At 45.5% G+C, this 24918-nt stretch overlaps 1 protein-coding gene across 1 annotated transcript in view; it reads left to right on the forward strand.

The window, feature by feature from the left end:
- Nucleotides 1–24918, forward strand: part of LOC120031406 (kelch-like protein 32) — a 39657-nt gene that overhangs the window by 12163 nt on the left and 2576 nt on the right. The window contains exons 2-8 of the mRNA XM_038977144.1: nt 5265–5362; nt 6322–6502; nt 18471–18578; nt 20096–20194; nt 21754–21969; nt 23680–24406; nt 24500–24558. Of these exons, the coding sequence (XP_038833072.1) occupies nt 5340–5362; nt 6322–6502; nt 18471–18578; nt 20096–20194; nt 21754–21969; nt 23680–24406; nt 24500–24558 (1413 nt within the window). The 5' untranslated portion in view covers nt 5265–5339. The remainder of the gene's footprint in view (nt 1–5264; nt 5363–6321; nt 6503–18470; nt 18579–20095; nt 20195–21753; nt 21970–23679; nt 24407–24499; nt 24559–24918) is intronic.

The following is a 24918-nucleotide window of genomic DNA, read 5'->3' on the forward strand; positions in this document are numbered from 1 at the left end:
CATTCATTTGGCAGACCTAACTTGATTGACCCTCTTTCTACAAGGGTTAGTCTGAGAGGCCTAATCATATTTGTATGAACATTTTGTTAATGCCTAGGCTATAGAGATGCATTCGGGTAGAGAACTCTTTATTATGCGTCAACATTTTAATTTGATTACAATTGTTTGTCAATCATTCTTTAATTTGTTAGGCTATACAATTAAGTAGATTAATGAACTGATACATTCATACATTACTTTTATTTTCTAAATGTTTTAATATGATAGGATGTACAATAGAATGCAATTTCTATGTGAATGTTTATTAATGTTAATTTGTGTATTAATAATCTGAAAATCAGTCTGAAATCGAATATTTATCCTATTGTTCATGTCCATAGAGCCTAGGACAATGTGGTAAAGTACTGTTATTCCTTATCCACTTAATGTATTTTTTTTTCTTTTTTCGCTCGCCTCACTTTTTCTGGGGGGAAAATCCGTTAAACAGTGAATCAAATTTAACTGGGCAAGTCAGTTAAGAACAAATTCTTATTTACAAAGACTGCCTACTCCGGCCAAACTCTAACCCGGACTCCCAATCACGGACCGTGGTGATACAGCTTGGAATTGAACCAGGTTCTGTAGTGACGCCTCTATTAAATCAAATGTATTTATATAGCCCTTCTTACATCAGCTGATATCTCAAAGTGCTGTACAGAAACCCAGCCTAAAACCCCAAACAGCAAGCAATGCAGGTGTAGAAGCACGGTGGCTAGGAAAAACTCCCTAGAAAGGTCAAAACCTAGGAAGAAACCTAGAAAGGAACCAGGCTATGAGGGGTGGCCAGTCCTCTTCTGGCTGTGCCGGGTGGAGATTATAACAGAACATGGCCAAGATGTTCAAATGTTCATAAATGACCAGCATGGTCAAATAATAATGGGGGCGGCAGCGTAGCCTAGTGGTTAGAGCGTTGGACTAGTAACCGAAAGGTTGCAAGTTCAAATCCCCGAGCTGACAAGGTACAAATCTGTCGTTCTGCCCCTGAACAAGGCAGTTAACGCACTGTTCCTAGGCCGGTATTGAAAATAACAATTTGTTCTTAACTGACTTGCCTAGTTATATAAAGGTAAAATAATAATCACAGTAGTTGTCGAGGGTGCAAACAGGTCAGCACCTCGACTGCTCCTGCTGTCTCTAGAGTTGAAAACAGCAGGTCTGGGACAGGTAGCACGTCCGGTGAACAGGTCAGGGTTCCATAGCCGCAGGCAGAACAGTTGAAACTGGAGCAGCAGCACGGCCAGGTGGACTGGGGACAGCAAGGAGTCATCATGCCAGGTAGTCCTGAGGCATGGCTCAGGTCCTCCGAGAGAGAGAGAATTAGAGAGAGCATACTTAAATTCACACAGGACACAGGAGAAGTACTCCAGATATAACAGACTGACCCTACCCCCCTGACACAAACTACTGCAGCATAAATACTGGAGGCTGAGACAGGAGGGGTCAGGAGACACTGTGGCCCCATCTTCAACCTACCATCCTGAGTATAGCCCACAAAGATCTCCGCCACGGCACAACCAAAGGGGGGGTGCCAACCCAGACAGAAAGACCACGTGACGCACCCCTCCTAGGGACGGCATGGAAGAGCGCCAGTGACTCAGCCCCTGGGTTAGAGGCAGAGAATCCCAGTGGAGAGAGGGGAACCGGCCAGGCAGAGACAGCAAGGGTGGTTCGTTGCTCCAGTGCCTTTCCGTTCACCTTCACACTCCTAAAAATGAAATTCCATAGAATTTCTAAGCTGTTTGCTTAGAAATTCTAGGGACAATTAGGAGGCGTGCGTGTAGCGTACGTGTATGTATGTACAGCAGGTCTAACTCGGAAAGATGGGTATGAGCAAGCCCTTTGTAGGTTAGCAGTAAAACCTTGAAATCAGCCCTTGCCTTAACAGGAAGCCAGTGTAGAGAGGCTAGCACTGGAGTGATATGATCACATTTTTTGGTTCTAGTCAAGATTCTAGCAGCCGTGTTTAACACTAACTGAAGTTTATTTAGTGCTTTATCCGGGTAGCCGGAAAGTAGAGCATTGCAGTAGTCTAACATAGAAGGAACAAAAGCATGGATGAATTTTTCTGCATTTTTCTTATTTTCCTCAATTAAGTTGGAAAATAGGATGATTGAGCAGCAGTGAGGGCTCTTCGATACTGCACGGTACTGTCTTTCCAAGCTAGTCAGAAGACTTCCAGTTTGGTGTGGCGCCATTTCCGTTCCAGTTTTCTGGAAGCTTGCTTCAGAGCTCAGGTATTTTCTGTATACCAGGGAGCTAGTTTCTCATGACAAATCTTTTTAGTTTTTAGGGGTGCGACTGCATCTAGGGTATTGCGCAAGGTTAAATTGAGTTCCTCAGTTAGGTGGTTAACTTATTTTTGTCCTCTGACGTCCTTGGGTAGGCAGAGGGAGTCTGGAAGGGCAACAAGGAATCTTTGTGTTGTCTGAGAATTTATAGCGCGACTTTTGATGCTCCTTGGTTGGGTTCTGAGCAGATTATTTGTTGCGATTGCAAACGTAATAAAATGGTGGTCCAATAGTCCAGGGTTATGAGGAAAAACATTAAGATCCACAACATTTATTCCATGGGACGAAACTAGGTCCAGAGTATGACTGTGGCAGTGAGTAGGTCCGGAGACATGTTGGACAAAACCCACTGAGTCGATGATGACTCCGAAAGCCTTTTGGAGTGGGTCTGTGGACTTTTCCATGTGAATATTAAAGTCACCAAAAATGTGAATATTATCTGCTGTGACTACAAGGTCCGATAGGAATTCAGGGAACTCAGTGAGGAACACTGTATATGGCCCAGGAGGCCTGTAAACAGTAGCTATAAAAAGTGATTGAGTAGGCTGCATAGATTTCATGACTAGAAGCTCAAAAGACGAATGAATGAATTTGTAAATTGAAATTTGCTATCGTAAATGTTAGCAACACCTCTGCCTTTGCGGGATGCGCGGGGGATATGGTCACTAGTGTAACCAGGTGTAATCACTAGTGTAACCAGTAAATGTGTCTAGTGGGATGCATGTGTCTACTGAGATGCAGTGCCTTAGACCGCTGCGCCACTCTGGAGCCCAAAATATATAGACAGGTGGACTCCAAGTTGTAGAAACATCTCAAGGATGATCAATGGAAACAGGATGCACCTGAGCTCAATTTCGAGTCTCATAGCAAAGTGTCTGAATACTTTTGTAAATAAGGTATTTCTGTTTTAAATTTTTTATAAATTTGCAAACATTTAAAAAAAACTGTTTGCTTTGTCATTATGGGGTATTTTTATTTAATCTATTTTAGAAAAGGGCTGTAACGTAACAAAATGTGGAAAAAGTCAAGGGGTCTGAATACTTTCCGAAGGCACTGTACATACCCCACCAGACACGCCACTACAGGTTTCTTCACGGTCTCCAAACCAAAAACAGATTTAATGCATCGCTCAGTTATGTATAGAGCCATGTCATCGTGGAATGCTCTGCCACGAGAGGTTACTTGGGCAAAAAGCAAGTTTAGCTTAAGAAAACGGATAAAACCATGTATCACAGTGCCTTTTTCTAAAGATCTAATTTAACTGTACTGTATATAAGAATATGCTTATGTGTATATACTGAGTGTACAAAATATTAAGACACCTTCCTAATTTTGAGTTTTTCCCCTCAGAACAGCCTAAATTCTTTGGCACATGTACTTAACAAGACGTAGAAAGCATTCCACAGGGAATGGGATACTGGCCCATGTAGACTCCAATGCTTCTCACAGTTGTGCCAAGTTGTCTGGATGTCCTTTGGGTAGTGAACCATTCTTGAAACACACAGGAAACTGTTGAGCATGAAAAACCTAGCAGCGTTGCAGTTCTTGACACAATCAAACCGGTGCGCCTGGCATCTTCTACCATACCCCCGTTTTAAAGGCAGTTAAATATTTTGTTTTACCCATTCACCCTCTGAATGGCACGCATGCACAATCCATGTCTCAAGGCTTAAAAATCCTTCTTTACCCTGTCTCCTCCCCTTCATCTACACTGATTGAAGTGTATTTAACAAGGGACATCAATAAGGGATCATAGCTTTCACCTGGATTCACCTGGTCTGTCTATGTCATGGTCTGTCTATGTCATGGCAATCACCACCTTCCGGAGACACCTGAAACCCCACCTCTTTAAGGAATACCTAGGATAGGATAAAGTAATCCTTCTAACCCCCCCCCTTAAAAGAGTTAGATGCACTATTGTAAAGTGGTTGTTCCACTGGATATCATAAGGTGAATGCACCAATTTGTAAGTCGCTCTGGATAAGAGCGTCTGCTAAATGGCTTAAATGTAATGGTCCCCTCCATTTTTAGGGGACCAAAAGTATTGGGACAAATTCACTTATGTGTATTAAAGTAGTAAAAAGTGAAGTGTTTGGTGCCATATTCTTAGCACGCATTGACTACATCAACCGTGTGACTCTACACATTTGTTGGATTAATTTTCTGTTTGTTTTGGTTGTGTTTCAGATCATTTTGTGCCCAATAGAAATTAATGGTAAATAATATATTGTGTGATTTTTGGAATCACTTTTATTGTAAATAAGAATAGAATATGTTTCTAAACCCTTCTACATTAATGTGGACGCTACCATTATTACGGATACTCCTCAGTGAATTGAAGTGAATAATGAGAAAGTTGGACGCACAAATATCATACTGGCACACAGCTAACATACGCACTATACATACACATGGATTTAGTACTGTAGATATGTGGTAGTGGATGGAGTAGGGGCCTGAGGGCACACAGTGTGTTGTGAAATCTGTGAATGTATTGTAATGTTTTAAAATTGTATAAACTGCCTTAATTTTGCTGGACCCCAGGAAGAGTAGCTGGGGGATCCATAATAAAAACAAATGTAAAAAACCTCCAATGGAACACTAACCTCTCACCATTGATATTTGTGCGTCAAACTTTCTCACTCGTCATTATTCACGATTCATTCAGGGTTATCCGTAATCATGGTAGCATCCACGTTAACGTAGAAGTGTTCAGAAACATATTCTATTCTTAACCACAGAGAGTCAGTTGGAAACTCAGGTCGTGGTCTTTCTTGGCCGATGGCTAATTCACAAAGTGTCTGCTTCATTCTATTCATTAAGCTGAAGTGCCTCGCAGTTTCAAGTGGATTTTCAGTCTGCTTTGTATTCGGGATTAGCAGTTAGTTGATCCAAATGGATTGATTTGAAATGTACCTCATCTGTTTCTCTTTCCAGGCTAATGCAGGAAGTAACTGCAGCCCTCAGGAATCACAGAATACTGTTCCACCTCTTCTCTCCTTCTCCGGGAGCATGCCATCTGAACCTTGTGTCAGGTAAATCTGTAAACCGGTGAATCCGTACACACACACACAGCTCTACAACTGTTTCCAGTGTTTTGTAATTGGGTGTGAGACTCATTTTGCCCTTAGAGTTTGCAATGCCATCTGCAGTGTTAACTGTAGTATATGTGGTGAGCTAACTAACCTCTGACCAACCTTGGTTTGGCATGGCTGGTCTGAGCTTCAGTGGGGCAGCATGTTGGCAGGTGTGGTCAACCCCCCCTCCACACACTTCTCTGTCAGATTATAATCCTGACTCTGCCTCTCAGCCTGTGGCGACGTGTCCCTCATTCCCGGGGTATTACTCTGTCAGGGCCACACACACACTGTAGGTAGAGGGGCAGGCTGTTCCTCAGGGCCTTGTCCAGCCTGGACAGAGTTAGGGAGGAGCAGCCCGTTGACAATGTTGAACTACAGCTGCTGAGCCTTAGTGGTGACCAGCAGGGGACTCCAGTGCTCTACCACGAACCCTGAGAATGCACACACACACACACACACACACACACACACACACACACACACACACCAGACTTGTGTTCACATACCTTCAATAGTATTTAGTTATTTGTAGTGACAGACCAAACTGCAGACAGGCAGAAAAAAGGACTGACAGCTAGTTGACTAATAAACAGACATATGAAATGGACAGCTAGGAGAACAAGAGAGACAAACAAGGAGATGCGGCAGGTAGCCTAGCGGTTAAGAGTGTTGGGCCAGTAACGAAAGGTCGCTGGTTTGAATCCCTGACTTGAATAGGTGAAAAATCTGTCCATGTTCCCTTGAGCAAGGCACTTAACCCTAATTGCTCCTGTAAGTCGCTCTGGATAAGAGCATCTGCTAAATGACTCAAATGAGATGAGCAGAGAGACAGAGATTTTCCCACAGCCTTGACTGATATCTCTCCCTCACTCTCTCTCCCCCACTCCTTCCTTCCCTCTGTCCCTCCCTCGCAGTGGGCAGGAGCTGGTAACAGACCAGAGGCTATGCCAGTCCAAATCTCACCAGGACTCCGTCCTCTCCGCCCTCAACCAGCAGAGGAAGGATGGCCTACTCTGTGATGTCACCCTGGTCGCCGGCGACCAGAAGTTCCACGCCCATAAAGCAGTGCTGGCGGCGTGCAGCGATTACTTCCAGGTGAGTTTGGACCTGGGGAGGACACCACTCTTAGAATTTGTATTTATTTGTCTGTCCCCAAAGGAGAACCCTTTAGCTTCTAGGTAGAACCCGTTTGGGTTCCATGTAGAAACCTTTCCACAGAGGGTTCTACATGGAACCCAAAAGAGTTCTACCTGGAACCAAAAAGGGTTCTCCTATGGGGACAGCCTAATAACCCTTTTTGGAACCCTGTTTTCTAAGAGTGTAGTTTCAAGCTGTTTTGTCACGTGCACAAGTACAGTGAAATGCCTGTCTTGCAAGCTCTTTCCCAACAAAGCAATAATCAATATCACTAGTACTATAAAGTAAATTAGAACAAAAACACACGAGAAATAGAAACAATAAGAACAGGAGAGAGTAAGTAAGCTATATACAGGCTCAGATCCAGGGTCAGTGCCAATACCATACAATGTGCTGGATACTGGAGTGGTAGGGGTAGATATGTATAGGGTGTCAGGTGACTAGGCATCGGTATATATGATAAACAGAGTAGCAGCAGCGTATTTGATGATTGTATGTGACTGTGTGTAATGTGTATGTGTGTGTGAGCAAATGAAGCGCGTGTGTGTGTTGGAGTGTCAGAATGAGTGTGTGTGTGTAGAGTCAGTACTGTGAGTGTGCATAGAGTCAGTACAAAAATAAAAGGGTCAATGCAGATAGTCCGTGTAGCCATTTTGTTAGCTATTTAGCAGTCTTATGGCTTGGAGATAGAAGCTGTTTAGGAGCCTGTTGGGGTCAGACTTGTTGCTCCGGTACCGATTGCCGTGCGGAAGCAGAGAGAACAGTCTATGGCTCGTGTAGCTGGAGTCTTTAACAATTTTCCGGGCCTCCCTTTCACACCGCCTGATATAGAGGTCCTGGATCTCAGGGAGATCGGCCCCAGTGATGTACTGGGTGTTCTGCACCACCCTATATAGCACCATGCGATCGAGGGTGGTGCAGTTGCCATAACAAGCAGTGATGCAGCCAGTCAAGATGCTCTCAGTTTGGCAGCTGTATAACTTTTTTGAGGATTTGAGGGCCCATGCCAAATCTTTTCAACCTCCCGAGGTTGAAAAGTTCCTCACAATCGTGAGGAACTTGAAGCTCTCGACCTGCTCCACTAGTGCCCTGTTGATGTGGATAGGAGCGTGCTCGCCCCCTGTTTCCTGTAGTCCACGATCAACTCCTTGGTCTTACTGTCATTGAGGGAGAGGTTGTTCTGGCACCACACTGCCAGCTCACTGACCTCCTCCTTGTTGGCCTTCCCATTTTCGCCCGGTGATCAGGCCTACCCCCGTCATGTCGTCAGCAACCTTGATGATGGTGTTGGAGTTGTGCATGACCACGCAGTTGTGGGTGAACACGGCGTGCAGGAGGGGAGTAAGCACACACCCCTGTGAGGCCCACGCGTTGTGGGTCAGCGTGGCGGAGGTGTTGTTGCCTACCCTCACCACCTGGGGTCGGCCCGTCAGAAAGTCCAGGATCCAGTTGCAGAGGGAGGTGTTCAGTCCCAGGGTCCCATGCTTGGTGATGAGCTTGAAGGGGACTATGGTGTTGAATGCTGAGCTGTAGTCAATGAACAGCATTCTCACGTATTCCTCTTATCTCGGTGGGTGAGGGCAGTGTGGAAGTGCAGTTGAGATTGCGTCTTTGGATCTGTTGGGGCGGTATGCAAATCGGAGTGAGTTAGGGGTGTCTGGGATGATGGAGTTGATGTGTGCCATAACCAGCCTTTCAAAGTACTTAAATCAAATCAAATTGTATTGGTCACATACAGGTCTTTAGCAGATGTTATTGCAGGTGGTGATTGTGATACAGGGTGGTAGTCTTTGTGGCAGGTAGCCTTAGAGTTCTTGGGAACAGGAACAATGGTGGTCAGCTTGAGACGTGGGGATTACAGACTGGGACAAGGAGAGGTTGACAATGACCTTAGATATGCCTGCCAGCTGTTCTGCGCATGCTCTGAGAACACGTCCTGCAATACTGTCCGGCCTGCGGCCATGCAAGTGACCTGATATAAAAACCTTACTCACGTCGGCCTCGGAGATCGAGATCACCCAGTCCTCTGGGTTGGCGGGGGCCCTCATGCACGGCTTGGTGTTTTTGTCGAAGTATGTCTAAAATGCATTGTGTTCGTCTGGTCGAGACGCATCGTTGGGCAGATCACTGCTGGTTCTTCCTTTGTAATCTGTAATGGACTGTAGCCCCGGCCACATGCGGCTGGCGTCGGAACTTGTGTAATAGGATTCCACCTTGTTTTTATTTTGTCCTGTTGCTTGTTTGATGGTTCTGCGGAGGTCGTAGCAGGATTTCTTGTCCTCAGCCGTAGTCTCTGGGTTAGCTGCGATAGACCTGTGTGTGGTAGCCCTGTCCTTTAATTTAGCTGCAACCTTGGTGTTAATCTAGGGCTTTTAATTGGGGAAGCAGCGAACCTTCACTGTGGGGACAACATCGGTGATGCATTTCCTAATGAAGCCGGTGGTGGAGGTGGTTAGTTGTCGATGCTATCTGCCGAGTCCGGGTACAGTCAGCGCTAGCAAAGCAGTCCTGTAGCATAGCCTCTGATTCAGAGGACTATTTATCTACGGAGCACGTCACGGGTACTTCCTGTTTGAGCTTCTGCTTGTAGGCAGGAGTATAGAGTCGTGATCTGATTGCCGAACGGGGGATGAGGGAGGACCTTGTATGCTTGCTTGTGAGTAGAGTAACAGTGGTCTAGGACTTTATCAGCCCTAGTGGCAAAGGAGACGTGTTGATGGAAGTTGGGTATTACGTGTCTTAATTAATGACGCAGAATTAAAATCACCGGCAACCAAAGAAGCAGCTTCCAGGTTCATGGTTTTCTGATTGTTTATAGCCTTGTACAGTTTAAGTGCCAGCTTGTTGTTTTTCTTGTCCTGGGGTGGAATATATACAGCAGTCATGATAACAGCTGAAAACTCTCTCAGGTGATAGAAGACATTTTGACCATCAGGTATTCTAAGACGGGTGAACAATGCGTCAAGACTTCCACTGGGCTAGAGTCAGCACACCATTTGCTGTTGATGAAGAGTCATACCCTCCCCCTCTAGGACTTCCCTAAATCCAATGTCCTGTCCGCTCGGTGAATGGAGAATCCACCCATGGGTATCTTTTCCCGAAAGCCATGTTTCAGAAAATCAGATAATATTGCAGTTCGAGAGTCCTGTTGATATCAAATTCACGATTGGAGGTCATCCATCTTATTATCAAGTGTCTGGCCAATAAAATGGAGGGAAGAGGTGGCCGGTTATCCCTGCGCCTAAATCTTGCCAGGCCTCCCCTTCTCCTGCAATCTGTTTCGCCGGCGTTTCGCCTTGGGTAGCCCGAAAATTGGGTCGGAATTACACTAACAGCAGATGAGTCGAAGTTGAAGCCGGAATTGAGGTTAATAAATGCCAATCTGATGTTCAAAAGTTCTTGTCGATCATAAGAACTGATAGTGGATACATTTCATCCCCAAAAAATACAGATAAACGCCAAAAGAAGCAAAGTTGGGTCAGAACTCGAAAGACGGCCGCCTTACAGTATGACGTCATCTTCTGTGCCAGTATGTAATGTCAGTGTAATGTGCACGTCTGGCTTCGGAGGACATGGAACATATACAGCACAGTCTGCATGCACAGTATATCTACACAGTATATCTGCACATACACTATATATACAAAAGTATGTGGACACCCCTTCAAATGAGTGGATTCAGCTATTTCAGCCACAACCGTTGCTGACAGGTCTATAAAATCGAGCACACAGCCATGCAATCTCCATAGACAGACATTGGCAGTAGAATAGCCTTACTGAAGAGCTCAGTGACTTTGAACGGGGCACCGTCATAGGATGCCACCTTCCAACAAGTCAGTTCGCCAAATGTCTACCCTGCTTGAGCTGTCCCGGTCAACTGTAAGTGCTGTTATCGTGAAGTGGAAAAAGGTCTAGGCGCAACAGCGGCTCAGCCGCGAAGTGGTAGGCCACACAAGCTCACAGAACGGGACAGCCGAGTGCTGACCGCCAAGGTGTCCACATACTTTTGGTCATGTAGTGTATATTAGTCAATCACGCAAACCAGCTTCATGAGGTAGTCACCTGGAATGCATTTCAATTAAAAGGTGTGGCTTGTTAAAAAAAAAGATTGTGGAATTTATTTTCTTAATGCATTTGAGACAATCAGTTGTGTTGTAGATAGCCCTACATGGTAAAAGATTAGCTCAAATAAGCAAAGAGGAATGACCGTCCATCATTACAATCCGGAAAATTCCCAAAACTATTCAAGTTTCTTCAAGTGCAGTTGCAAAAACCATGAAGCGCTATGATGAAACTGTCTCTCATGAGGACCGCCACAGGAAAGGAAGACCCAGAGTTACCTCTGCTGCAGAGGATAAATTCATTAGAGTGAACTGCACCTCAGATTGCAGCCCAAATACATTATTCACAGAGTTCATGTAACAGACACATCTCAACATCAACTGTTCAGTGGAGACTGCGTGAATCAGGCCTTCATGGTCAAAATGCTGCAAAGAAACCATTACTAAAGGGCACCAATAAGAAGAATAGACTTGCTTGGGCCAAGAAACACAAGCAGCGGACATTAAATCAGTGGCTTTTTTGAAGAATATAAAATATGTTTTGATTTGTTTAACACTTTTTTGGTTACTACATGATTCCATATGTGTTATTTCATAGTTTTGATGTCTTCGCTATTGTTCTACAATGTAAAAGTTCAAACTTTTGACTGGTACTGTATATTTTTTAAATGGTCTGAGAAGAACAACAATGCATTGGCAGGGCAATTCAAGCAAAGCCAATATACAGTGATAATGTTTAGGGCCAATGGCCTACTGCGAAAACCTCATTACGAGGGAATTGTTTTGAATAGATTCATGTTGAAAATCACATTTTCCGTTTCACATGTAAAAAAATAAAATAATAATCCCCATGTGAAAATGGTCGATAGGCTGTTGGTCGACCGTGATTTCTTTAGTCAAGACACTTGTCTGATTCGCGCATGTCACAGTGGACTACTCCATTGCGGAGGCCACAGGGATGGCACAGTCCATCACTTCTAAGACGTGTATGGTTATATTATAAATAATGGTGCAACACTAATCAACCAATTATTATTTTATAACATGAGCTTTCTGCCGCGTTGGATATGGTCGTTGTCCGTGGTTACGAAACATCATCTTCAGTGAATAGGCGCCTTTCCCTATGTTGCTATGTGCATAATAGCAAAATGAACCAGCATATTTGGATTGAGGACAATGGCGGAGGCATCAGCGTCAGAGACGAGGAAACAGCCCTTGCCTTAAACCCTATTCGTATGGGATTAGTTTTACTGGGGGTGGTCGGGTAATGTAATTATGTGCACAAGCACAAAACACCACATGTCATTTTTTGGGGGGTCAACAATAACTGATTTGATAAATTTAACGAAGTTGCTCTGCATAGCCTATATATGAAGTGCCTACATGTATCAACTTTCTCAGTAAATGCTTTTGTTAATATATTTTTTTGTGCGTATGAATTGAATAATGCATCAATAAAAAATATAGCGCCTGTAGCGCCTATTTAATATCCTAATAATTATGCTGTTAATAGATCGCAAATCAGCATACAACTGACTTAAACGTTTGGAAATGATAAGTTCACTTTCGCATCCTTAGCCTTAAAACGCATCTCAAGTGCAAGTGCACTGTGTAGCTCACATCTGAAGGCTGGGGGGCATTTAGGCATTTAGGACGTCTACTGGGGACCGCTAAAATATTCGAATGATTATCACATTTCCTCAATTCAAATATTTAGGAGACACTATACCGAAGATGGTTTAGAAACTCGAGCTTGGTTCCCAAGTTATCACTGTAGCCCTGTTATCGCCTGGACTTGTTGAAATATCTTCGCCTAGAAAAAAAACCCTCCAGGTTATAATAATATGTAATGTCATTATCAATAGCAGGCTTTGTATAACCACTATCGAGATGTAGGCCTAAGAGCAAGTCCTGTTTAGACGAAATACCATAACTTACTTACTCCTATATTTCAATATATAGGCTACTGTACTAATCAATCAATCAGTTCATGCCATCACACAGCATCCGAGACATTCATGCTTTGAAATGCAAACAATCATTTTAGTTTTCAAATGAATAACAAAGGGAGCTTTGGATAATTTAGCCTGAACAATAAATACATCGCAATTCACGAATGCATGCAACTGTTTTTAGTCTACTGTAATAAAGCTGCACATATGCCCAGGCCTTAAGCAGAGCAACAGGCCCAACCCCCACTAATACACCCCCCCAAGCTCCATCCTGCGAACTAAGAGATATGTATCAGATGCTCAACATGCTCTGCTCACACCTACTGTAATGGTCCGAGCCTAAACCCCATGAAAACAACACTATGGAACACAAAGCTTTTACTATCGCATCCTGGAATACACAAGGTCTGAGGTCATCTGTTTTTGGCCTACAGAACAGGAGCCCAGACTTCATCAAAGAAAATGGAAATACAGACATTGTCATCCTACGAGAAACATGGTATTTTACATCTGGCTAGAAATGAATAAGGAAATGATCTCAACAGAGAAAAATCTCCTTGTGTGCTACCTATATCCCCCCAATAGAATCCCCATACTTTAACGATGGCAGCTTCTCCATCCTAAAGGGGGAGATAAACCATTTTCAGGCCCAGGGACATGTACTAGTCTGTGGTGACCTAAATGCCAGAACTGGACAAGAACCTGGCACCCTCAACACACGGGGACAAACACCTCCCTCATATGCCCCCCTAGACACACCGACGACAACAAACACAACTCCTGCAGCTCTGTCGGACTCTGGGTATGTACATAGTCAATGGTAGGCTTCGAAGGGACTCCTATGGTAGGTACACATATAGCTCATCTCTTGGCAGTAGTACTGTATAGACTACTTTATCACTGACCTCAGCCCAGAGTCTCTGACTGAACGCTCTCAGGTCACAGCAAAATCACACTCTACTTGAACAGAGCTTTGCTCAATCATGAGGCATCAAAGCCAAAGGAACTGAATAATATTAAGAAATGCTATAGATGGAAGGAAAGTTAGGCAACAACAAATTCAATCCCTTCTAGATAATTTCCTGGACAAAATGTTTCACTGTAAACTTGGCAGTAAAAAATCTAAACGGTATGTTTGACCTCTCAGCTTCCCTATCAAATCTAAAAATGTCAAGCAGACAACCTAAGAAAATGAACAAAAATGACAAATGGTTTGATGAAGAATGCAAAATCCGAAAAAAGAAATTGAGAAACCTATCCAACCAAAAACATAGACCCAGAAAACCTGAGCCTACGCCTTCACTATGGTGAATCACTAAAACAATACAGAAATACACTACGGAAAAAGAAGGAACAGCACGTCAGCAATCAGCTCAATGTAATTGAAGAATTCATATAATCTAACCACCTCTGGGAAAACTCTAATAAACAAAGAGGTATCTGTCTAAAACGGAGATGTATGGATAAACCACTTCTCCAATCTTTTTGGCTCTATAACAAAGAGCAAACATCAAAAACATTTACATGAACAAATACAAATCTTAGAATCAACTATTAAAGACTACCAGAACCCACTGGATTCTCCAATTACATGTTATGAACTACAGGACAAAATACCCTCCCAAAAAGGCCTGTGGTGAAGATGTGCAGAAGTGAAAAGATGAATGAAAAGATAAAACATAGAGACCACAAATTCCAATTGGCTTTACTTCAACTCTCTAACATCAGCCTCAGCTCTGGCATATTCCCCAATATTTGGAACCAAAGACTAATCATCCCAATCCACAAAAGTGGAGACAAATTTGACCCCGATAACTTCTGTGGGATATGCGTCAACAGAAACCTTGGGAAAATCCATTGCATTATCATCAACAGCAGACTCGTACATTTCCTCAGCGAAAACAATGTAATGAGCAAATGTCAAATTGGCTTTTTACCAAATTACCGTACCACAGACCACGTATTCACCCTGTTCAACCTAATTGACAAACTAACAAAGCAAAACAAAGGCAAAGTCTTCTCATGCTTTGTTGATTTCAAAAAAGCTTTCGACTCAATTTGGCACGTGGGCCTGCTATACAAATTGATGGAAAGTGGTGTTGGGGGGAAAAACATACGACATTATGAAATCCATGTACACAAACAACAAGTGTGAGGTTAAAATTGGCAAAAACCACACACATTTCTTTCCACAGGGCCGGGGGATGAGACAGGGATGCAGCTTAAGCCCCACCCTCTTCAACATATATATCAACGAATTGGCGAGGGCACTAGAACAGTCTGCACCATCTGATCTCACCCTACTAGAATCTGAAGTCAAATGTCTACTGTTTGCTGATGATCTGGTGCCTCTGTCCCCAACCAAGGAGGGCCTACAGCAGCACCTAGATCTTCTGCACAGATTCTGTCAGACCTGGGCCCTGACAGTACATCTCAGTAAGAACAAAATAATAATGGTCTTCCAAAAAAGGTCCAGTTCCCAGGACCACGAATACAAATTACATCTAGACACCGTTGCCCTAGAGCACACAAAAAACTATACATACCTCGGTCTAAACATCAGCGCCACAGGTAACTTCCACAAAGCTGTGAACGATCTGAGAGACAAGGCAAGAAGGGCCTTCTATGCCATCAAACGGAACATAAGATTTGACATACCAATTAGGCTAAAGATACTTGAATCAGTTATAGTATGTAACTCTGTGTTGTTGTCTGTTCTATGCTTTATCTTGGCCAGGTCGCAGTTGTAAATGAGAACTTGTTCTCAACTAGCCTACCTGGTTAAATAAATAAATAGAACCAATTGCCCTTTATGGTTGTGAGGTCTGGGGTCCGCTCACCAACGAAGAATTCACAAAATGGGACAAACACCACATTGCCACTCTGCATGCAGAATTCTGCAAAAATATCCTCTGTATAACGTAAAACACCAAATAATGCATGCGGATCAGAATTAGGCCGATACCCACTAATGATCAAAATCCAGAAAAGAGCTGTTCAATTCTACAACCACCTAAAAGGAAGCAATTCCCAAAACTTCCATAACAAAGCCATCACCTACAGAGAAATACACCTGGAGAAGAGCCCCCTAAGCAAGCTGGTCTTGGGGCTCTGTTCACAAACAGATCCTACAGAGCCCCGGGACAACAACACAATTATACTCAACCAAATCATAAGAAAACGCATAGATTTGCACAAAATTAAATCAAATCAAACTTTGTCACATGTGCCGAATACAACAAGTGTAGAATGTACCTTGAAATGCTTACTTACAAGCCCTTAACTCTTCTTGAACTGCACTGTTGGTTAAGAAAATATTTACCAATTAGACTAAAATAAAAAGTAACATAATAACAATAACGAGGCTATATACAGGGGGCACCGGTACAGAGTCAGTGTTTTGGGGGTACAGGTTAGTTGAGGTAATTTGTACATGTAGATGGGGGTGAAGTGATCATGCATAGATAGCAGTGTACAAAAGGGGGGTGGGGGGGGTGGGGGGGGGGGTCAATGTAGCAGAGAAAACAGTCTATAACTTGGGTGACTGAAGTCTCTGACAATGTTATGGGCTTTCCTTTGACACGCCTATTATATAGGTCCTGGATGGCAGGAAGCTTGGCCCCAGTGATGTACTGGGCCGTACGCACTTCCCTCTGTAGCGCCTTAGTCAGATGCCGAGAAGTTGCCATACCAGGCGGTGATGCAACCGGTCAGGATGCTTTCGATGGTGCAGCTGTAGAAACTTTTGAGGATCTGGAAACCCATGCCAAATCTTTTCTGTCTCCTGAGGGGGAAAAGGTTTTGTCGTGCCCTCTTCACGACTGTCTTGGTATGTTTGGACCATGTTAGTTTGTTGGTGATGGACACCAAGGAACTTGAAACTCTCGACCCGCTCCACTACAGCCCTGTCGATGTTAATGGGGCCTGTTCGGCCCACCTTTTCCTGTAGTCCACGATCAGCTCCTTTCTTTTGCTCACATTGAGGGAGAGGTTGTTGTCCTGGCACCATACTGCCAGTTCTCTGACCTCCTCCCTATATGCTGTCTCATCATTGTCGGTGATCAGGCCTACCATTGTTGTGTCGTCAGCAAATTTAATGATGGTGTTGGAGTCGTGTTTGCCATGCAGTCATGGGTGAACAGGGAATACAGGAGGGGACTAAGTACACACCCCTGAGGGGCCCCAGTGTTAAGGATCAGCGTGGCAGACGTGTTATTGCCTACTCTTACCACCTGGGGGCGGCCCATCAGGATCCAGTTTGAGGGAGGTGTTTAGTCCCAGAGTCCTTAGCTTAGTGATGAGCTTCGTGGGCACTATGGTGTTGAACGCTGAGCTGTAGTCAATGAACAGCATTCTTACATAGGTGTTCCTTTTGTCCAGTTGAGAAAGGGCAGTGTGGAGTGCGATTGATATTACGTCATCTGTGGATCTGTTTGAGCGGTATGCGAATTGGAGTGGGTCTAGGGTGTCCGCGTGGATGCTGTTGATGTGAGCCATGACCAGCCTTTCAAGCACCTCATAGCTACCGATGTGAGTGCCACGGGGCGGTAATCATTTAGGCAGGTTACCTTCGCTTCCTTGGGCACAGGGAATGGTGGTCTGCTTGAAACATGTAGATATTACAGACTCGGTCAGGGAGAGGTTGAAAATGTCAGTGAAGACACTTGACAGTTGGTCTGCGCATGCTCTGAATACACGTCCTGGTAATCTGTCTGGCCCTGCGGCTTTTGTAAATGAAAAGTGGTTGTCCCAATCCCTTATAGAGTAGAGACTGCGTTAGCTATGGAAACACAATTTACCTAGAGCAACACTAGTGCTTACACCCAAAAAATAGCGGTCCTAATCAAAAAAAGGGGCAGGAGTATCCTCTGCTCTGAGGTTGTAGTGGTGTGACTGTAGCCTGGTCCCAGATCTGTTTGTGCTATCATGTCAACTCCTTCGCATGACAAGGTGTGGCATGAAGGCGCAAACAAATTGGTACCCAGGCTAGTGTGATTTAGGAGTCCTTGATTATTTTAGTTGTGAATTAAAGACATGACTAATCCATCACCCTGCTGCTTCCCCTGTTCCTCCATCCCTGATCAATGGCTCTGCCATCATCTCATACGGTGACACCAATCAATTGCTTTGATTGGGGACAACACAGCATCAGGCACAGCACAGCAGGCTCAGGGCCAGGCGACTGCTCTCTCTGGGGCTTTGATTTCACTTTGTCTTTGTGTGTGTGTGTGTGTGTGTGTGTGTGTGTGTGTGTGTGTGTGTGTGTGTGTGTGTGTGTGTGTGTGTGTGTGTGTGTGTGTGTGTGTGTGTGTGTGTGTGTGTGTGTGTGTGTGTGTGTGTGTGTGTGTATTAATGCAGTGTTTCCCAGAAAAAGATCAGGACCAGGAAGTAACCAGTCTGTGTGTTGGATAGTGATAAATATAGCTTGGGAAATGGGTGTCAAAGAAACACACGATCTCTATGTCCAATGAACTCTATGGATAGGCCAAGAGTGGGCCTTCAACTGGAGGGCAGTTGCTGTGTGGAATCACATGGTAGTCCTTGTGCTTTCAACCCCTTGGGGGGGTGTCTCCTGTCTGTCTGTCCGTTTGTGTGTGCTGATCAAGCAACAATAACTTCTGTTCTCTCGAAGACAATAAATAAAGTATTATTATTTTTCGCGGAACAGATGGCTATATCGGTACACTAATACAGGACTAGTAAAGGCCCTGTGCACTATTTTTCGTATATTTATTATTATTATGATATTTCAGGGGGTGGTTCAGCACCCCTACTTCCCGAATCTATGAGGCTGTTTTTGTAATTCAGCTGTGCGGCAGCCTATTTATAGCTCAGGTTTGCTGTGCCTATGTATCAGAGGTGTGTGTGTCTCTCTCTCTGTCTCTGTCTCTGTCTGTCTGTGTGTGTTCACAGGCCATGTTCAGTCTGTGCATGGTGGAGAGTGAGGCAGACGAGGTGACTCTTCAGGGAGTGACCAGTGTGGGACTGAAACATGCACTAGACTTCGCCTACACGGGACAGGTGAGTCTACAGTAGCACCTTCATCTGCAGCTAGCCACCCCACCACATGTCCTCGAGTCACACACAGGTACTGAACTGTACGCACAAACACATCTCACAACTGTCCAGGCTTACACTAACTAAGAGTGACAGTTTTTTCAGCTTTTCGTTAGCTGATTAAAGCTATAGCCCAGCCATACTCAACTGGCGGATACTCCCGATACTTGACCCCTAGGGTGCCCCCATTTGATTTTGTTGAGTCACTCGGGTATCATATGAACGCACATAAAACATGACAAAATGTGTAGAATTTCAGGAAATTTGCTTTAAAATGCTTTGAAGTTTTCTCTCCGCCAAGGAACGGGATGTGAACAGTTTGAGCATTTTGGGGTCATATGAGTCGCGATGTGGGGGTTTGTTACTATGCTGATAAATGACAATATCCATCCGGGACTGTTGCCATCTAGTACATTTGTGTGACTGGACCTTCTTAAATAGTGGTTGAGTCCACCTGCTATAGCCTATACATGGATGTGATATCTAACCTAGCCTGATACTACAGTATGCCAGTGACCCCCCCCCCACTCTTTCTCCTCCCTCTCTCTCTTGCCTATCTCTCTTCCCCCCCATCTTTCTCTCCCTCTCCCTCTCTCTCTCTGCGGTGAGGAGTCAGGAGATCTATGCCCTGTGGCCCGGCAGTGAAAGGCTGGCTAGCTCGTAATTATTCCTAATTGCATTTCCACAGTGGAAATGAGCAGGGGGAGTTGTGTTGATGTAGGTCAGCAGCCGGCTGCCGGTCCGTTTCCGTCTGCTGAGATGATGAGACGTGAGCAATATGCTTATTTCAGTAAACAACCACAGAGCTAGTTGCTGAAATCCACGGGCCACATGTCAGGGGCCATGGGGTTAGCAGACATGCTGTTGCTATATAGTCTACACTGAGAGCACGCACGCACGCATATTATAAATAATAGTCGTACTTTTTATTTGATGTTGCTTCAAATCATGTATTTTGCATGGCAATTACATGGAAATGTGGTATGTGTCACAGTTATAAGAAGAATAACAGTGTGTGTGAATAACAACGTATAATACCACTCTAACCGCAATGTAATGACCCTTTAAATTCATGTTTTATAGACACTGAATATAAAGCGGGACCAACACGTGTAGTCTATTGAAGAACACACAGCGCAAATAACGCCTCTCAAATGCTTTCAGTAACACATGAGTGAAATCACATTAGTTGACATGCTATTGCGCACGAAAAACACGCCTGGCCTGAGACCACAGTCACACACCCACACACATGAATCAGCAGCATTATATAAAGGGACCACTGGTCCCCGAGTGCTTCTGTCATTTGGTTGCGTCCCAAATGGCACCCTATTCCAGACACAGTGCACTACTTTTGACCAGAACCCTATGGGCACTATATAGGGAATATGGTGTCATTTGGGATGGGAACCTGTCTGCCTGGGGAGGTGAGCAGTGTGTGAGGTGGACAGGAAGTGGTCTCACTCAGGTCCTCTCCTCAGATAATGCTGGAGCCAGGGGTGATTCAGGACGTTCTGTCGGCAGGAAGTCACCTTCAGCTGCTGGAGCTGCTCAGTCTTTGCTCCCACTACCTCGTCCAGGTGAGGAGTCAAGACAGACATGGACACACACTCACATATATTACATACTCACACATAGTCATATACAGTAGTACAGTCAAATAAGCACATACGTATCACACACACACACGCGCACTGCAATTTATTGTGTATATGGAGGGTCTACTCTCCATATGTTCAAGGTACCTCCTAACAACACAAGACCACACATTAAACCCCCCTGTCACTACCAGTAAGATACATTAGCATGGCAGTGGGCAAACCCTTACATCATGTTATGGTGAACAGTGCTCTCATACACCATCTGCTGTTAGAGAGAGAAATGGACACTGTTGCACGCCATTGATTTCACTGCACCTATAGACATACTCCCTGCTCACTGTAAACACTGTATTATACAATTAAGATAGCAGTTAAGATCACAGCTGAAGATGCAGAGAAAAGACCCAGGTTAACATAAAATATAGATTCACTAGCTTTCTATATGTGTTTTGTCTGTATGAAATTAGGTATTGAACAGGTTATTTTTGTGTGCGAGTGTTTGTTTGAGCTGATTTCTCAGAGCCATGCAGTATATTGCACATGGTTCTGCTTATTGCCAGCAGATGGCAGTCTTATTCCACTCTCGATCTCCATGTTCTATTCTCTTGCCTCTCCTCCTGTTCTCTCTCTTACTCTGTGATCTGCTTGAATAACAATGTGGTCTCATCTCAATAGATTCTGCAGTTCAAAAACACCCCAAGGAACGTGTGGGACCCAGAGTGTGTGCGTGCGTGTGAGGGATATTCAACTGTATGTCTGCGTGTGTGTTACTGTATGTATTAACTCAAACTCTACACCCCAACCGAGCACCTCTGTTCTGCCACCTCTGGTCTCTTGGCCCTCAGCTCCTGCTCAAACTTCTTCTCTGTCCTGGCACCCAAACGGGGGAACAAACTTCCACCTAACGTCAGGACAGCGGAGTCCCTGCTCATCTTCTGAAATGTTTTGAAACCCTTCCTCCTCAAAGAGTATCTTAAATATATCCCAGGGGAAACGCCCCCCCCTCCCCCCCCCCCAAAATATAAATAAATACACAAAAACATGCACTTGTCTCTTCCTGCTACTTTATTGTGGGAAGATCACAGTCCCATGGCTGTGATATGTTGTTGTCTCACCTAGCTATCCTAAGATGAATGCACCAATTGTAAGTCGCTCTGGATAAGAGCGTCTGCTAAATGACTAGCTGGGTTTCTCAACTCCGCGACATGTAGATCTCGGAGTTGGGTTTGCAACGACTGTCATGTGATACGAGGAAACAGTCGGTGGTTGTATTTTTTAAAAAAAACAACATTTTTTATGAAAAAGTATGGATTTCAGCGAAGAAAGGCCCGCTTTTACACAGGACAAACATATGTTTAAGAAAAGTGTCGACCGACAGTGACTCGATGTAGTCGGAGGTTCAGGCCGCCCACAGTCGTCGCTGCTCAACTCCGTTGCGATGGTATATATCGTGGCGTTTAGAAACTCTGCTACGAAATGACTCAAATGTAAATGTATTTACCTTATGAAGTCTGTACCTGCCGATGTGTCCACAACAGGAGCTGAACAGTGTTAACTACCTGGACCTGTACCGTGTGGCTGATCTGTTCCACCTCCCTGCTCTGGAAGAGGCTGTGGTCAGCTTCCTGGTAGAACACCTGTGTGAGCTGCAGCAGAGCCGCCAGGAGGAGGTGCTGCTGCTCCCCTACCGCCTCCTCAGGGAGGTGCTGAAGAGCGACCGCCTCACCTCCCTCAACGAGGAGGAGATCTGGCAGGTACACTGCACTGGCTCCTCAGTTACACACACACACACACACACACACACAAACACACAATGGAAGGAACAAACACATGTTCGCAAATGCATGCACGTATACAGACACATGCACGCGCACGCGCACACACACACACACACTATATATGCACACCATAAACCCACACAGCCAGACCCACACAGACTTTGATATACTACATCACACAGTGTGTCATTAAACATCAACTGGTCCATTTTCATTGCCTGCACCAAAATACACTATGTATGTATAGGCGTGAATAGGAAAGGAAGGCGTGTGTGTGTGTGTGTATATATGGATGGGTGAAGTGTGGAGGGGGGGGGGGGGCTTATGTGTTTTGACTGTTCATTTGCACCAATCAGGCCCCCCTCTCCACCTCTTCTCTCTCTCTCTCCCCCCTCTCTGATTAGGCCCACCGCGGCTTCATCAGCGCCCCAATCCCCCAGCTGTCACTCCGGCCGCCCGTCTGATTGAAAACAATCAGGCCTCTGATGGCACAATTGCCCTGACCCTTTAGCCAGGCGATGCTGCCATAATCAGACCCTGATTAGGCTGCTTTGGGCCTCCTTCACTCTGCCGAGAAGGTTAATTTGGGCATCCGCCCGAAAAAAAAACGTGGGGGCGCCAATACACAGCCGATATAGTTTGCCCGTCAATCATCGTCACACCGACTTCTCTCCGAGTCTCACGCTCTGGAAATCACATTTTCTTGGGTCTTTGTTTTTTTCCCCCTCTTCTTTGCGCGTTTGCCTTTCTCTGGCTGCTCTCTCTCTCCCTCTCTCTTTCTGTCTCTCTCTTTGGGGAGGAGGGGAGGGAGGGGAAGTTGATTTATTCTCTGCCCCGAGGAAGTTCTCTGATCCAGCGTGACCTTCACAGTCAGCCTACCGGAGCACACACACCCCTCCGCCACTTCAGAGGTGGGAGGAGGAGGAGGGAGCGGGAGAGAGAGAGAAAGAAGGAGAGGGTGTGTAGATAGCAAGACCGAGAATAGGACAAAGCAAAGAGTGGAAGGGGGGGGGGGTGTAAATATTGTTGTGTTGGCATAATTTTAGGATGTATTTAAGAAGGAAGAGAAAAAGGAGTGGCATTGACAGTAGTAGGACAATATATACAGTGCGTGTGTGATTGATGTGGGAATATGTCTGCGTCTATGTAAATGTGTGTTTTGGTGTGCTGTTTGTACAGAATGTGGTTTGAACGCATATACGCGCCAGCGTAGTGTTTGAATAGGGTTTCAGTGTGTATCCAGTGTGCCTGCGAGTCAGGAGGAGGCGCTGACAGTGAACCGCTCCAGCTCGGTAATCGTGCGATGCTGTACTAAGTTCCCTGTCTCTGTACTGATTGTGTTAAAAGCCACTTTGTTTCCCTGATAATGGTATCAGCGATCTTCAGCCATCTCGCCCACATTCACACGCCACCGCCGCAGCTAAACAGCCTCCGATTGCTCTCAAGTTCAATTAAATCCCCTCTCTGCTTCTCTCCTCTCCCGGTCCTCAACAAAGGAATGTACTGGTGGATATTCATGATGCTTGCACACAACAGTGTGTGTGTGTACGCGCGTTTTGTATAAGTGTGTTTGTGTATACAGTAACACACTCGTCTTGATCTTGCAACACTGCTTTGTAGGCATTTAGAATACTAATAAGTATGAATCGCTTCCCTCTGCCTTCCTCTTCCCCCTCTCCTCTTTAGCTGGTGGTGTGCTGGTTAGAGCATGACTGTCGGTACCAGTACACCGAGGACCTGATACAGCACGTTCGTTACGGTCTTATGGATGTGGCCGCCCTGCACCACATGGCACAGTGCCACCCGCTGGTCCAGTCCAGTGCCACCGCCGCCGCCCTAGTGGACGAGGCTCTAGAGTACCACCGTGCCACCTACGCCCAACCCCTCCGCCAGACCGCCCACACCAAGCCCCGCTTCCAGTCTCTCACCCTCTACATCGCCGGCGGGCGCAAGCGCGAGGTGAGCCGCGTACGGGAGCTGCGCTACTTCAACCCGGCCGCCCAGGAGAACGTGCGCGTGGCCGGGTGCTCCAACTGGAGCGAGCTGGCGCCCATGCCCGCCGGGCGCAGCCACCACTGCGTGGCCGTCATGGGTCACTTCCTGTTTGTGGCGGGCGGCGAGGTGGAGCATTCCACGGGGAGGACGTGTGCGGTGAGGACCGCCTGTCGGTACGACCCCCGGGGGAACCGCTGGACAGAGATAGCCTCCATGAAGGCGTGCAGGGAACACTTTGTCCTGGGAGCTCTGGGCCAGTACCTGTACGCGGTGGGGGGGAGGAACGAGCTGAGACAGGTGCTGCCCACCGTGGAACGCTACTGTCCGAAGAGGAACAAGTGGACCTTCGTCCAGTCCTTTGACCGCTCGCTGTCCTGTCACGCCGGCTGTGTGGCTGACGACCTGCTCTGGGTCTCAGGTACACACACACCCAGATGGAGAATAGAGCATAACAGACTGAACACACACACACATGCACGCCACCTGTGTGTAATACTCTTCTCTGTTACAGGTGGAGTCACAAACACAGCTCAGTACCAGAATAGACTGATGGTGTACGACCCAGAACAGGTAACTGAAGAACAGGTAGTACAGAGAAATAAGCGAAAAGCCATCAAAACATTTAAAACCATGGTTTCAGAACAGTTTATGTGATAGCTGAGTAATACGCTTGTTTACTGCAACAGGAGGATGTGTGTTTGCGTGCGCGTGAGACAGAGAGCCCGCGCGCAAGGGGGAGAGCAATAGGGAGAGAAGGAGAGCAAGAGCGAGGAAGGAAGGAAGGAAGGAAGGAAGGAAGGAAGGAAGGAAGGAAGGAAGGAAGGAAGGAAGGAAGGAAGGGCAAGAGATAGCGAGCGAGCAGGAGACCGAGAAAGTCTCATTTGTATTCACCGTGGAGCTACATTCACCTGCCAGGAACACCAACCCCCC

The sequence above is a fragment of the Salvelinus namaycush genome, chromosome 37, assembly GCF_016432855.1.
Source record: "Salvelinus namaycush isolate Seneca chromosome 37, SaNama_1.0, whole genome shotgun sequence".
Classification (NCBI taxonomy): domain Eukaryota; kingdom Metazoa; phylum Chordata; class Actinopteri; order Salmoniformes; family Salmonidae; genus Salvelinus; species Salvelinus namaycush.